The sequence below is a fragment of the Dermacentor variabilis genome, chromosome 6 (assembly GCF_050947875.1).
Source record: "Dermacentor variabilis isolate Ectoservices chromosome 6, ASM5094787v1, whole genome shotgun sequence".
NCBI lineage: Eukaryota > Metazoa > Arthropoda > Arachnida > Ixodida > Ixodidae > Dermacentor > Dermacentor variabilis.
In genome coordinates, this window is record NC_134573.1 from 169,440,808 (window position 1) to 169,455,269 (window position 14,462).

The 14,462-nt window shown below is 48.0% G+C and overlaps 2 protein-coding genes across 4 annotated transcripts in view; one reads left to right on the plus strand and one right to left on the minus strand.

The window, feature by feature from the left end:
• LOC142585720 (uncharacterized) overlaps window positions 1–14,462 on the minus strand; it is a 120,388-nt gene that overhangs the window by 78,675 nt on the left and 27,251 nt on the right. The gene's annotated exons all lie outside the window — the stretch shown is intronic.
• Window positions 1–14,462, plus strand: part of cher (filamin A protein cher) — a gene marked incomplete at its 5' end in the record, with an annotated part of 117,286 nt that overhangs the window by 44,280 nt on the left and 58,544 nt on the right. The window contains 5 exons of the mRNA XM_075697610.1: window positions 6,130–6,267; window positions 7,736–8,184; window positions 9,380–9,640; window positions 11,707–11,827; window positions 13,705–13,823. Of these exons, the coding sequence (XP_075553725.1) occupies window positions 6,130–6,267; window positions 7,736–8,184; window positions 9,380–9,640; window positions 11,707–11,827; window positions 13,705–13,823 (1,088 nt within the window). The remainder of the gene's footprint in view (window positions 1–6,129; window positions 6,268–7,735; window positions 8,185–9,379; window positions 9,641–11,706; window positions 11,828–13,704; window positions 13,824–14,462) is intronic.

Here is a 14,462-nt window from a genome sequence, read left to right on the forward strand (position 1 = left end):
GCGCGAACTTGCAGAGCTTAAAGAGGCCTTAAATAGCATTAGAGGGCAAATCTCGAACCGCGATGAAGATAAAATTAAAGATCTAGGCCCACTTGCTGGCAAATCCAAGCGTAAAGCTCCCAACCCAGAACAGGTGAGCGAGACAGAATAGGAGGATGAGATGGCTGAGCCGAGCGAAGTCATAGCTACCGCCACCGATCCTCCCGCCAAAATAAACAGCAGATGCAAGCTAGCTGCCATAGAAAAGACCCTAGGACGCATGATGGGAATGCTCTCCGGGATGGAGACGAGATTAACTCAACTAGAGAGACCCAAGGTCCAAGCCAAAGGCAGGCTTACGGTGTCGAAAGTGCAGAATCGGGCAAGCCCGAATCCCGAAAGTGGGGCTAATGGGCTAATTCATCATTCTCAGTAGGCAAAATGGCGAACGCGAATAGAAACAATTGGAAAATCTGGCAGTGGAACTGCGCAAGTTTCCAAAGGCGCAAGGCCCCATTGGGACAGCTTATCAGGTCTATTGCGGACAAGCCGCAAGTTATATTGTTACAGGAAACGCTATGTACAGCTGAAATTTCCCTCTCGGGGTACCGCACGGTAGCATACAGGAGAGAAAAGGGCACAGGTATCGCTACCTTAATCAGAAAGAACATCTCGTTCGTTGAGCACGAGGTCCGCGCGTACAAAGCGGGCCTCGAGGCCCAGTTAAAAGAAAGTGTACCCAACAGAGCAATCAATTCTAACATTTTCATTCTCAACGTGTACAGCGCACCATCGGACAGGAGAAGAGGCTTCAAAACATTACTAGGCACCACGTCTAGGGCGGCGAGAAGCGCGCCTCTCGTTGTTGCGGGTGACTTTAATGCACCCAATATGGAATGGGGGTACGGTTACAAAAGTGCAAAAGGAACGAACTTGGCCTTCAACGCTGCAGAGCTCGGCCTAATACTCGTCACAGACCCAAGGCTCCCCACCAGATCCGGTAATTCGGTCAGTCGAGATACGACTCCCGATCTCACCTTCCTCCGAGGTATCGAAGGCACGTGGGACAACCTCCAGGAGGGGCTAGGCAGTGACCATTACGTACTGGAAATTCTGTTGCGTGTCGAACCCAGACCACCCGCGAGATATGAGTATGTGGACTGGGACCTTTTTCGAAAAATCAGGAATGAAACAGGCCCGCCAGACGTAACGTATACAGATCTGCTAGAGAATCTGAACATGGCGGTTAAAGGAGCAACCAAAGAAATCATTACGGAACTTGAAGTTCTTAAAATGGACTCGAGACTTGCTCACCTTCTGGAGGCCAAACGCGCCCTCTCAGCCAGGTGGAAGACCCAAAAGCTTAATCGTAGACTCAGGTCGAAAATCGCGCTTCTTAACAAGGAGATTGAAACCTATTCGGCCCAGCTCGCCCGGCAGCAATGGGATGAGACGTGTACCGAAACGGACCGGCGTATGCGAAGAGGTAGCAAATGGAGCTTACTGAAAAGTCTCTTCAACGATAAACAGTCTAAGGACACCCTTAGCCTTGCAACGGATAGGCTCATTAAGAAGCAAACCGCAATCGGTCTTACCGACAGGGAATTAGCCAACAACTTAGCACGTACTTATCTCCCCCTCGCCAAAGACGCGGATCGCCCGGTAGAACATGTGAACTACATGGGATTCTCGGCACCTGATCTAGACGAACCTTTCACCGTGTCAGAGATCAGACACGTTCTCTTCAATATAAACGGCAGATCAGCCACGGGACCTGATGGAATCACGAACAAACTCCTCAGGAACCTAGACGATAGGGCAATCGAGATAGTCACAGCCAAAATAAATGAGGTATGGAAAAGTGGACAGGTCCCGACAGACTGGCGTATCGCAAAAGTGGTACTCATACCCCAACCAGGAAAACCCCCACATATAAATAATCTGCGGCCTATTCCCCTTACATCATGCATCGCCAAGGTTGCGGAGCATGCGATACACAACAGGGTCACTGAACATATTGAAACAAGGAGCTCTTTAGACATAACCTAATCGGCTTTAGAGAGGCGTTGTTCACACAGGACGCTATGCTTTTGCTTAAGAAAGCAGTTTTTGATAACATTACTCTCGATGTGAGAGGAATCCTCGCACTGGACCTCTCCAAGGCCTTCGACAGGGTCGCGCATAAACACATCCTGACGGAGATTTCGTCTCTCAACCTGGGTCAGCGGTTTCATGATTACACCAGATCTTTCCTCGCGGATCGCAAGGCACACCTCTGACTAGGCATGGTCACGGGAGGACTCTACGAACTAGGCACCTGCGGTACCCCGCAAGGCTCGGTCCTCTCCCCACTCTTATTTAATATAGCCATGCACAAACTCTCCACTCGCCTCGCTGCAATACCGAACGTGGGTCACGCCATTTATGCGGACGATATCACGATCTGGGTGCTGGGCGGATCGCTAGCCATGCTCGAACACTCGTTGCAAAGCGCGTTAGAGGCTACCGAAGATTTTCTTTCAAACATGGACCTTGAACTCTCCCCCGCTAAATCAGAGCTACTGTTATAGCGCCAGTCCAGACAGGGGGTCAAAAATCTTGCGCCTCTGGAAACTCTGCCGATAGAAATTCGAGCTAAAAATGGGCATCCCATACCGAGGATGGACTCGGTCAAAATTCTAGGTCTCCTCATTGATGCCAAGGGCTGTAACTCGACGGCCCTCAACAGGCTCACTGGACAGGCTAGTAATCTCCTAAGACTTGTAGCCCGCGTCTCAAATCGAAGAGGCGGTCTCAAAGAGGACAATTTGCTCAGAGCTTATCAGGCATTCTTCCTGAGTCATTTCATCTACATCGCGCCGTACCTTAATTGGGGTAAAGCGGAAAAGGCTAAGCTCGACTCCCTAATCAGAACCGGCCTCAAGCGCGTGCTCGGCTTTCCGCAGTCCACAAGCACTGAGAAGCTGCTGGAGCTAGGACTCCATAACACCATCGATGAGCTCATAGAAGCTCACACAGCGGCTCAGATAATGAGACTTTCATCCACTAAGCCAGGGATTAAGATTTTAGAAGAAGCTGGAATCCAACCCAGACATGAACCGGCGACCAAAGTTAGCTTGACCCGGTAAACCAGAAATCGTATCATGGTTGACCCCGTACCGAGAAACATCCACCCAGTGCATAACGAAGGTAGAAGATTCGCGAGAGCCAAGTCCATCCTAAAAAAAGATCAATCAGCAGAAACTAGATGCCCTCTTTGTCGATGCTGCCAGATATGACAGTGGGGATAAGTTCGCTGTCTCGGTGGTAGACGCGGGGGGCAACCTGGTCAATGCAGCCTCTGTTTATACGAAGTTTGCCCATGTGGCGGAGGAAGCGGCGATCGCTCTGGCTTTTCACAGCTCAAAACTTCCCGCTATCGTCTTCTCGAACTCGCGCACGGCGGCTAGATCCTTCTCGTCCGCCATCATATCTGAACAGGCGAACAGTATTGTGACTAAAGCACTTCAAAGGTATAGGAAGAGCAGCGAAGGAGGATACCAAATCTCGTGGTTCCCAGCCCATCTAGATAGCTCAATTAACCCGCTTGGATGTAATCCTAACGAGCAGGTCCACCGGAGAGCGTGCGATTTCACGCACCGCGCTGTCGCGGGTAGCCAGGCTTGGAACGAGGTCAACATCCACAAAGATCCTTTATATACTTTCCACGAAATTGTTTCCCATTATCGACTAGGCAGGAGGACATTTCCACCCCCTCACCCCAAATTGAACAAACCTCAGGCTACCACACTCAGACTCCTGCAAACCCGTTCGTATCCCACTCCTCGATCCCTTAACAAGATAGATCTTGAACACTCACAGTCGTGCCCCAAATGTGGTCATGACATGCTCTTTTGACCACATGCTTTGGCTGTGCCCAGTCCTTAACGCCTCTCCCCCCATCAGGAAAGAACAATGGCAGGAATCTCTCAAGGGCAGCAATCTCCACATTCAACTCCAGGCTGTCCAGAGGGCCCACTACATTGCGGCGGGACTTGATCTCCCGGTCCCATCGTGGGCGGAGCCACCGACTCGATCTTCGGGAGCCTTCGGTTTTGGCTCCCCAAGATCTCAGTCCCTCAGGACTCAAATAAAGTTCTTGTCATGTCATGTCGTGGACATGCAGTACTAACAGGCATAGGCAATGGGGGTCGCTTTTATCGCTTGTTAGTGTTCTTTTTTTTATCACTCCACAGCACATGTGATGCGATTGGTTGGCGTTGACATGACACTGCGTACAGATTGGAGGCGGAAGAGAGAGAGAAATGGGGTGGGAAATGCAGTGAGGTTAACCGGAAGAGCTTAAGGTTTGCTACCTTTTTACTAGGGGAATGGGAAAGGAGAAGTGAAAGACGGTGATAATGGCAGAGAGATAAGTCAAAGGCACGAAATAAAATAAAGGAGGTAGGGAACCTCCGTGAGAAGTGTTCCCTCCTGTTATGTAGTTAGACGTGCGAATGCCATAAATGCATCCCACCCACTGCATTATAGCAGTAGTAGGCGCATAGTGGAGCAACTTACCGGACTCCATGTTAACTAAACATACATATCTTGCCCTGCCCCATCACGTCCTGCACGTGGTTCCGTAAACAAGAAGCGAGTATTTCCTGACATTTGGTGAATAAACATGAAGATCGAAGTGCTTCCGGTGTAACTGAGAGAAGGGCCACGACTGCCCGTAAATCTCCAGACAGTACACGTGGAGCCATCTGTATCCCAGCTGAAATACTAAAATCTTTTGTCGTGATATTTTCCAGGCTAGGTAAAAAAGGTAATTAAATCATCGTTTGTAGAAGACCCTGACAGATAAGCTAAAATGGGAAGTATTACGTGTGCATTCCGAAAACCACTCGCCTCGAATGTCGTTATTAATCAACCTTCAAGACACTCTGTTTCCTATCTGACGATCTAAAAATGATCTAAGCTGCGATCGTGACTATTATCATCGCACACTTGTTCGCTAAGCTCCACGGCCGAGCGAAAAGTCACTAAAGGTGTGCTTTTATTTTAGAAAATATCGAAGATCAATGTCGATTTGAGGCCTAGGTAATATACATGTTTGCGAAAGAACCTTAACATGTTAAATCTTACCCGTTGGGATATTGTGAAATAACCAGGTATAATGAGGGACTTGGTTTAAATACCCATAAAAGAAACAAAAGATTACTGAAGGCGATTAACTCACAGAGAAACTAAAGTATCTTTTTCTATTCTTTCTTTTTTAGAACATCAGTTCTCCAGTGCATTTGTCGCCTTTTGTGACGGTTGGCTTCTTCGATATGTGCAAGAAAATATATTTGTGATAATCCTGCCTGCAAATCTAAAAACAAAAAGAAAAACAAATATGAGCTCGTTTATTACAACGTGCACCTGAGTGCACCTGGCAATCATTGCCTGTCACTCTGCACAAATCTGAAACGTAGGAGCACAACCCTGCTCAACAGAGGCCACATTTTTAAAGCCTAAATAACGAGCTTACCTCGATTGACAATTATCTTGAGCGATGAAGAAGCATGCATATCTGAAATTATTTTCAATAATGGTGAGCAGACAGATGTCAGTAAGGAGAACGCCCCTAAGTACAGGTTGCAATCCAAGAAGAGGGAGAGAAAAGATGTACACAAAGTTAGGGAAGTTAACTAGATATAGTTCTAGTTGGCTGCCCTGAACTGGGGGTAGGAGAGAATGCGCAGAAAGAGAAAGAAAGAGCGGCACCAACGAAGAAAACCGCGTTCACAATCCAGCGGCAGCAAGCAGCGTTCTCATAAATCTCTTATGCAGACACATATATGCCTTTTACACTCGTGCGATGACTCGTTTCTTAGAAGCACCCCTTCTTAAATAAGGGCACATTACTCATACATAAGTTAAAACCCGAGAATGCTACATGCTGTGCCGACCAATCGCTGCAAATCCAGCACGAGTGACGTAAGTTTTCCCGTTGTTTTCCAAATAAGCAAGCCCACACGGTCGCGTGCGGCGCTTGAGGCTCGTTCGACTGGAGCTCTCCTCGGCGTGTGTGTCAGTGCATGTCAGCACTGGCGTTGCTCGTGTTTGCTAACAAAGGCGCCGGAGGAAGTGCGATTTCCTGCTTCGTTCCTGCTCGCGCAGCTTGCAACCCGCGTCGGGTCCGTGCCTCCGGACGCGGTCTCCAGAAGAACGGCGTCCGCGTTGGCGACGTGGCTGACTTCAAGGTGTTCACCGAGAACGCTGGCGAAGGCGAGCTGCAAGTCAAGGTGCTCGGCCCAGGTACGTGCAACGCCTCTTTCTTTCTTTCTTTCTTTCTTTCTTTCGAACCGTTCGTACGATTCCAATTGCAATTCCCTTGAATGAAGCGACAGTGTGAAACGGGCCCAACGAGCGAACTGTCCTAAGCACGCTGCACCAGCTTCTACAGCGGACATTCACCACACGTTGTAGCTTTGCCCAGTAACTAGGAATACTCGAGGAAAGATGCTAAGAGATGCCAAGTCACGATCGGGTAAGGAAGGCAGCTATAAGCGTTGGCTGATCGACTACAATTCGTTCGCAAAGCCATTACTTCAATTTCTGCAAAAGGAGGACCTTGACGCGTTAATTTAAGTAAAAAGGTATGCTGCAGGGCAAGCTTCACGAAATAAATAACTGCAGGAAAAATAAGCATAATGAAATGTTTCACTGAAATGTAAGCATAACATTTTAGTTAGGAAGGCAAAGTTGGAGTTTAGCTTCAGCCAGCTAAACTAACTCTAATATGATACAGCAAGCAGAGAAAGATCGTTTGTGCGAGGTATACGCTCCTTGAACTTAGGTAGCACTCTGCGAAAAGCAAGCAGTTCAGCTTCAGTGTTAGCGGGCTTCTTAACAAAAAGGCGAACCACCGTTTTAAAAGCTTGTCAGTATGGTGCGGCTTCACCGTATCAAACAACATACTGCAGTGAAGCCAAACCGAACACGTCTGTGCGCTAATAGTACTTTTGGCACGCGGGCGCTAAATTTACATCACAGCTGCATCCTAGTCCTTCATTAATTAGTGTTTACAACAAAGTCTGAAATGTAAAGCAGAAAAAGATATTCGTCGTCTTTTTGTTTTATATTCGATAATTATAAGTTAGCGTCACCTGTCTACAAGCTCATTGTATAAAAAATAACGCGTTATTTTATAACAAACACGTGCATTATTCTATATAATTAAATAATTTCCATTCCGTAGTATAGACTACATTTCTCTTAGGTGGCGAGCAGATGTCTTCATTGTTGTATTTTATTCTGCTTTCAAAAAGAGGCAAACGCCACTTACAGCTGAAATGCAAGCGCAGAGCAGTCGTTGCCATGATGCAAGTAAATATTAAGTACGTCAAATACATAAACAAATGCAATAAAGGCGTGCATCCGTACATACTTCTTCCTTCGACGACAAGCTTCAGTGACTGAATGTCTTGACATCCTGCTGCTCCATACGACCCAATGACGACAAGTGTCGCAGTATCGATCTGCTACCTCTGAGGTCATGTTCGCTTTAAGATCAAGGAGCCGGTTAAGGAACCAAGATTTAAGCGGAGCTTGTCTCTCTGGCGTTCGTCATAGCATAAGGTCCATCTTTGGGATGTTCAGTTTCGCCCATCAATGAATTGGCCGATTGGTCAGTCGAGTGACTAATTAGTCAAACCAATGTTTACATTTGTTCGTACGCTTCTAATGAATTTTATTTCACTTACTCGCCCGTCGTCGCATACAGGCGGCAGCGTCGAGAAGGTGAACATCACGCCAAAGCCCGACAAGACTTTCGAGTGCAACTACCATCCAGCCAAGGAGGGTCGCTACGTGGTCATGATCTCTTACGGAGGCCAAGAGATACCGCGCAGCCCGTACGAGGTGAACGTGGGGCCCTACAAGGAGTCCAAGATCGTCGCCTACGGTCCCGGCCTGACCGGCGGCCTGGTCGGTTATCCGGCCACCTTCACAGTGGATACCAACGGCGAGACCGGTCAGCTGGGCTTCGCCATCGAGGGACCGTCCAAGGCCAAGATCGAGTGCTACGACAACGGCGACGGATCGGCCGACGTCAAGTACTTCCCCACGGCTCCCGGCGAGTATGCCGTGCACGTGCTCTGCAACAGCGAGGACATTCCCAAGTCGCCCTGGATCGCCACCATCCTTCCCCAGAGCACCGTCCAGCCGGACAAGGCGAGTTTATTTCTGAAAGGCTCCCGCTCAGTTAAAGGGGGACGAATTGTTGAGGCGAATCGAAGTACCCTCTTGAACTACCTTGATGGATTGTCTACGACCATCTTGAAGTGCCAGCTAAAGGGCTGCGTTGTTTCTGTTTCCTATCTTGTCTGTCCTCGCTTTGTGCACACATACGTTGACGTTCTCTCGAATTCGCTGACATTGCGGACAAAATAATTCGTGGTACTTGAGCATTATAGAGAAGGGGTTATGGAGAGGTGTTCATGCTGATCAGAGAATTATCGAGGTAGAAAAATTCTTACTGCTCAAGGTCGAGTAAAAAACAACACAACAGCACGCTTCACCGCTCAGCAGGGAGGCTCCGTTCGCAAAGAACTATATGCGCAGTAGCCTCAATTATGTTCGCAAAAAATGACGTGATGGGTGTGCACATCTCAGTGAGAGTGCCAGCCATCTTTTGTTATTGTGCGCACAGTGGATATTATACATAATAATCTTAAAGCAGGCGAGACTTTAAATTACAATCGAAGCACTGCGGCGAGAATGACATGGCAGTAAACAGGTCTGGCTATGACCATAGAAGTGGGAAGCATCTGATGCCTATGCAATTAGCTCCAATAAAACGTTGTGCTTTCTTAGTTGGCATTTCATGAAAGCTTCGCGAAGGTGAGGTGAGGAAAATCGCGCTGGGTGCCAGAACATCGATATAATGCTCATTTTGCGTTTGACAGTGTACTATTTTTTCTAGCACGCTCTCCCCTCCCCAAGCAATATTTCTTCATACTGTGGACAACAGGAAAGCATGCTACAGGTTGTAACCCTGAACTTCCTTTTCTTCTGTTAGGTTTTGGTTTCAAATGCTTTCGCAGGCTTCTGATTCACATGTTTGTTATGTTTATCATGGGTTATGGGTGCCCAGTTCTTCTTTGAAACCCCGAGCGCTACCCAATTCATTACACAACAGATGAAAGTAAGCCTTTTCATTTCCATTTTCTTCGTTTAAATTCGAAGACGGTCTTGCTTCCACGTGAAGAGCCGTCACGGGTGCTCTCCTGCGACGACGAGAGAAGTCCAAACGCCCTTCCCCCAGATGCATTTTACAGATGTGCTGCGAGTGTCGACTAGTGACGTTTTTGCAGTTCCGCGTCTCTCGGCACGATGCGACCTCTGTGCAACGCTTCGCCGCTTTCAGGTGGTGGCCAGCGGTCCGGGACTGCAGCCCACGGGCGTGCTCCAGGGCCAGCCGACCCAGTTCACGGTGGACGCTCGCCAGGCCGGCGGCAAGGCGCCGCTCGAGGTCATCGTGGCCGACTCGCAGAGCAGGCCCGTCGACGTCAAGGTCAAGGACAACGGCGACGACACGTACACGTGCACGTACAAGCCCGAGTCCAACGATAAGCACACGGTGCAGGTCAACTACTCCTGCGTCGCCGTGCCCGGAAGCCCCTTCCGGGTAGCGCCTCCGCTTCACTCTCTTCTTTGGGTCCTTTCGCACCACGGTCCCCCCCTGCACTGTGTCCCCTTCCTCGTTCATTTCCTCACACTTACATGTCACCTTCTGTACTTATCTTTCTGGGATTCCCCTGCATGCGCTGGCTTGTGCTAGCTGCGCTGGCAAACTGTAGAAACCAACGCAGCAACATGTATCTGGTAGCAAGCTTCTCACAGAACGACAGAAAGCTGGGCTAGTTGGTAAGGATCCATTATGCAAAAAACGGTGAGGCGTGCAGACAGGACACAAGATAAGAGAAGTGGCGTTCGTGTTGTCCACTTCTCTTCTCTTGTGTCCTGTCTGCACGCCTCACCTTTCTTGCATAAGCAAGCTTCTCGTACCGCAGAAAAAAAATGCTTCGATAAAACCGAAGCACTCATTAATGGCTGGATTAGGAATACGTTTATTTACTTAGAAGTCGGCGCCAGCCCCGCACTCATTGTTGTATCGTGTGGACCCTTCTTTTGCATTTTGCTAGCATGTAAAAACGAACCTTTTCTTTGAAGAAAGCATTGCTTGAAAGTTTCCGATACGTGGCTTGTTCGAATGGATCGCTTAAACATTGCTTTGCTTTGTCATGCAGGGTTTGCCTTGCTTATAGTCTTGCTTCCTTTTTCTCTTCCGGCTACTGCCTGCGCCTGTGCGAGCTTTTGAAATTTCAAGTTTTGTGAAAGCGATCTCTCTGTATAAACAGCTACGTTATCGTCCTCCAGCATGCTGGGTGCCTCACACTGCCTGCTCATTCATCGTGACAGGCGTCCTGCTCCTTTCATGCGTGCAGACCTGGTCCCTGCCAGACTGCGAAAAGTAGTGACACATTCAGCGACTGGGCTTCACCCTATCATGCGTCACTTTGGCTACTCGATGCCACGCGTCAATGCAGTAGGAAGAAATGCTTTTTTCTTTTCTTTTAGAAACACCAAAGCGGCAAATATTAAGACGTACTATCTCTTGATCAGCTACGCTTTAAACACCAAGGCAAGCACATCGAGGACGGTTACAAGCAAGATCAACGTTTTTGGGCTAGTTAATAGTGCAGGACCTAGACAACACACTTTTTTATTCATTCAAAACTAATTTAGATGTAACGAAAATTCCATAATCATAATGACCTACGTGAAAACTGTCACTGATGTAAGCGTTTATCGCGAACAGGTAGAGCTACTGGCATGCACCCACCTTCTGCGGAGCTTTCGCGGATATGTGCGAGTACTCGAACCATGTGCCTAGACTCGACAAAAACATTTCCATGGTAAATAAGTGTACAAGTATAAACGACAGGCTTGCTATTTTTATGGACTTACGATTATACCTGGCTTCCACCTTTAAGCCAAAATAAACCAATGGCATGGCCACGCGTGGTTTCGCATTCCGATTCCTTGCCTGTTGGAACTTATGACAGCTTACCGGGTCAATAGCATTGCAGTGAGCGTCCCGGTGCGTCGCGAAATTAGATTTAACAGAGCAATGTATCGCGACATGTTCTGTTTTTTTATTTATGCCACGAAATATTGTCAGGCATTTTGTAGTAGTAGCCACCCTTCCTGCTGGTTACTTGGGTTTCCAGCAAGCTGTAGTACTTTCAACACGGAGCAAAGCAAGGTTTTAAGCAGAAAGCGCACGTTAGTTGAGGGAAGACCAAATTGATTTCGGGGAGTGAATCCCGCACTGAATGCAAGAACAACGCACAAGCTTCAGTCATATTTATCCTTCCAGTTAGTGTTGAACGCAGACTTGAGGGAAACGAGCCATTTCCTCTACAGCATCGAGCGACCAAAGTGACTCATCGACTGGTTCTGATAATACTAGAAGTGCTCGCAACTTTATGGTTGCCGACCTTCGCGCTTTGGTTGGTTTTCGTATTGTTAAACAGAAGCGACACGGTATTTAAAAATATGCCGTCACAGGTACATTAAGTGAAACAAGCATGATCGCTAAAGGTGCCACTACATTTGCTCGTCTGGCAGGTGGTATCGTATGTTGCTTTCTGATGAAGTAATCGTGTTATGTTTAAATTACCTTGCCAGGTCAACGTGGCTGACAACACGGATCCAGGAAAAGTCCGCGTCTACGGACCGGGCGTCGAGAAGGGCGTAACGTCACAGACACCCACCAAATTCTACATTGACTGCAAGGCTGCAGGAAAAGGTAAAAAGAAGGATGCGTCGCTTCAAATCCAACTGATGTCGGAAAGTTGAAAATTATCGCACAAACGCGCCGGAAGAATTTGCGCATGGCGAAGACGCTAGCATCAGAACACTCTCTGCGGTCAGGCTTTAAAGGGGCCGTGCAGCACTACTTTCACCACAGTAATTAAACATAGTAATGCGCTTATGGACAGGTTAACAAAACATTCCAGCACCAGTACACAATACAGGAGACTACGGTTTAGCTCAAAAGACTGCCTGTTTCACCTTAAGTCTAGTAATTGTCGCCACTTCTCTTGCTTACTGTGACACACCACTAAGAATGGTTAGATTTATTTATGCGTCACGACTATACACTGTTAGCAAAACGAAACGCACAAAAAAATTACCGCCTAAGCACTCCGTACAGATGGTTAACCAGCGAAGTGAAACTCGCGGTCCCGGTGTTTATCACTGGGTTAATCCCAACGGTTCATTAAACGACGGCTTGGTAGGCTGCCGGATCCTCGGTACACAGTTGCTGCTTGCGCTCGGCTGCACGAGCCTGTTCTTGTGCCCAGGCTGCACCATCAGCACGGCGTAGACGAGCTCGTTCCCGGTTCTGCTCGCGGCGTTGCTGATCGCAAGCTGCCTGCTCCTCAGGAGTACGTATGACGCGTGGCCTAGGCATTTTGGAGCCGGAGAGAAACTGCTGAGCGTGCACGCTGCTGCGGCGGAGAGCAGCGACGTCACTACTGGCGCAGATAATCGCGCGCTTCTCTTGCTCTTTCTTTTTTTCCGCCCATGCGCATGGGGTTGAGCCAGAGGAGTTTTCGGCGTACAGGCGACGTACGGACGGACGGACGAATCGGCTAGCCATATACAGCCTCGCTATAAAAGCATCTTGATAATATGACGGTAGCGCCGTCTGGTAGTGTTTAAACGTTTATTTTAACTGCACGAAAAAGACGATGAAACACGACAGAAACACACACCACACATCTTTCGTGTGTCCTCGTTTTTTTTTTTCGCACAGGTAAAAGGAACATCTAAAGCTATGAACCAACTAGCCTGCCAGAACGTCGTACTGGTAGGGTGGAACGATAACACTGCACCAGGCTATGTCATCTAATACATAGCGACCCGATGGACTGATCTTGAAAGCCATGCCAGTCTAAAAGCTCAGCGCGATGATGGGCGGAGCAACGCGGGCACCATTTGCACTTCGTCACAACTTCGAGCATAGTATAAGCAATGATATCTGGGCACCATGTGAGGACCTGCAAAAACCGTTCATGCGAAGCGCAGCCAAGAAGTTTTTGCTGGAAAGGATTCGTAGATGACTCCCTTTACTAATGAATACATTCCGCACACCTCTCTAAGCAGATGTTGCGGGGCCCCATGGAACATTTTTTTGCCCCCAAAACAAAAGGCGTTTGCTTAAATGACATCGCTTTCACTGTCCGGAAATTCCATGATAGCGGCGTTGATCCGCTTGGTCAGTACTGCACGTTTACTGGCTTCTTTCTGCGTTCCGAATGACACGCTTCACCTTAACGACACTGAAGCTTCACCTCAACATTTTCTTTCCTTTAAGCCGATGCAGGAAATGCCGCAAATATATAAGCCGTGAAGATAAAACAAAGCGGTCATTTACATCAACACTGTAATCTGTGAAGGCATGAAATTCGCAGATTTAGAAATGACCTAATGTTTTATATGTCTTATGTTTTCTCTTTTTTTTCTCTCTGCTTCACAAAGGACAGGACAAGGGGTGAGGCATTGTACATTCCAGCAAGTACTGCAGTAAAGACGCTTCCTCTTCTTATGCAATGTCGTGCATTCACCACGGCTCTGTGTCATCGCGCGACTAACGCCGCTCCGTACCTGCTACTGCAGCCAAACCCAAGGTGAAGATCACGGACGAGAAGGAGCGGCCGGTGCAAGCCAAGGTGACGGACAACAAGGACGACACCTACACCTGCAACTACACTGCGCCCACACCGGGACCACACTACGTGAGTACACGGAACGCAAATGTAGACTATAAAACACAACTAAGAATGCAAAGAATGGAACCCACAATTTGCACGTGAATGAGAGAGAGAGAGAGAGAAATCGGGTGGGAAAGGCAAGGAGGTTACACTGAAGAGCTTCTGGTTTGCTAACCTGCACTGGGTGAAGGGTAAGGTGAGAAAGGAAGACGGAAAGAATAGCGGAGAGATAAAGCAAAGGTGCGAAAGAAAAAAAAAAGAGAAATAGAGAAGGAGGAGAACGTCCGTGAGAACTATAGCCTCTCTAATAGACCACTAAAACGCCAATGAATGCCTGACAGTACAGAAGAGCTTTGATGCATGTGCGGCTGTACAGGGCGAGATGACACTTCCAACAGAGGACTGAATAAGTTCAATTGTAGTAATTTCGGAGACTATGCCAGGGCTGTAACGAACTTATCGAGTAAGTGGACACAGCTACTTTATTATGCAATACCGGTTGTTTCACACATGTGGATAGAGAGAAGTTTCTTTCATGCATGTAGTGCAGAATATTCCTTCCACATCTCATGTGCATAACGACGTTTCAAAAGAGAAAGGGAAACACACACTGCATTGAATATTTGATGTAAAGGGATGCAATCCGTGAGACACCCACAGCAA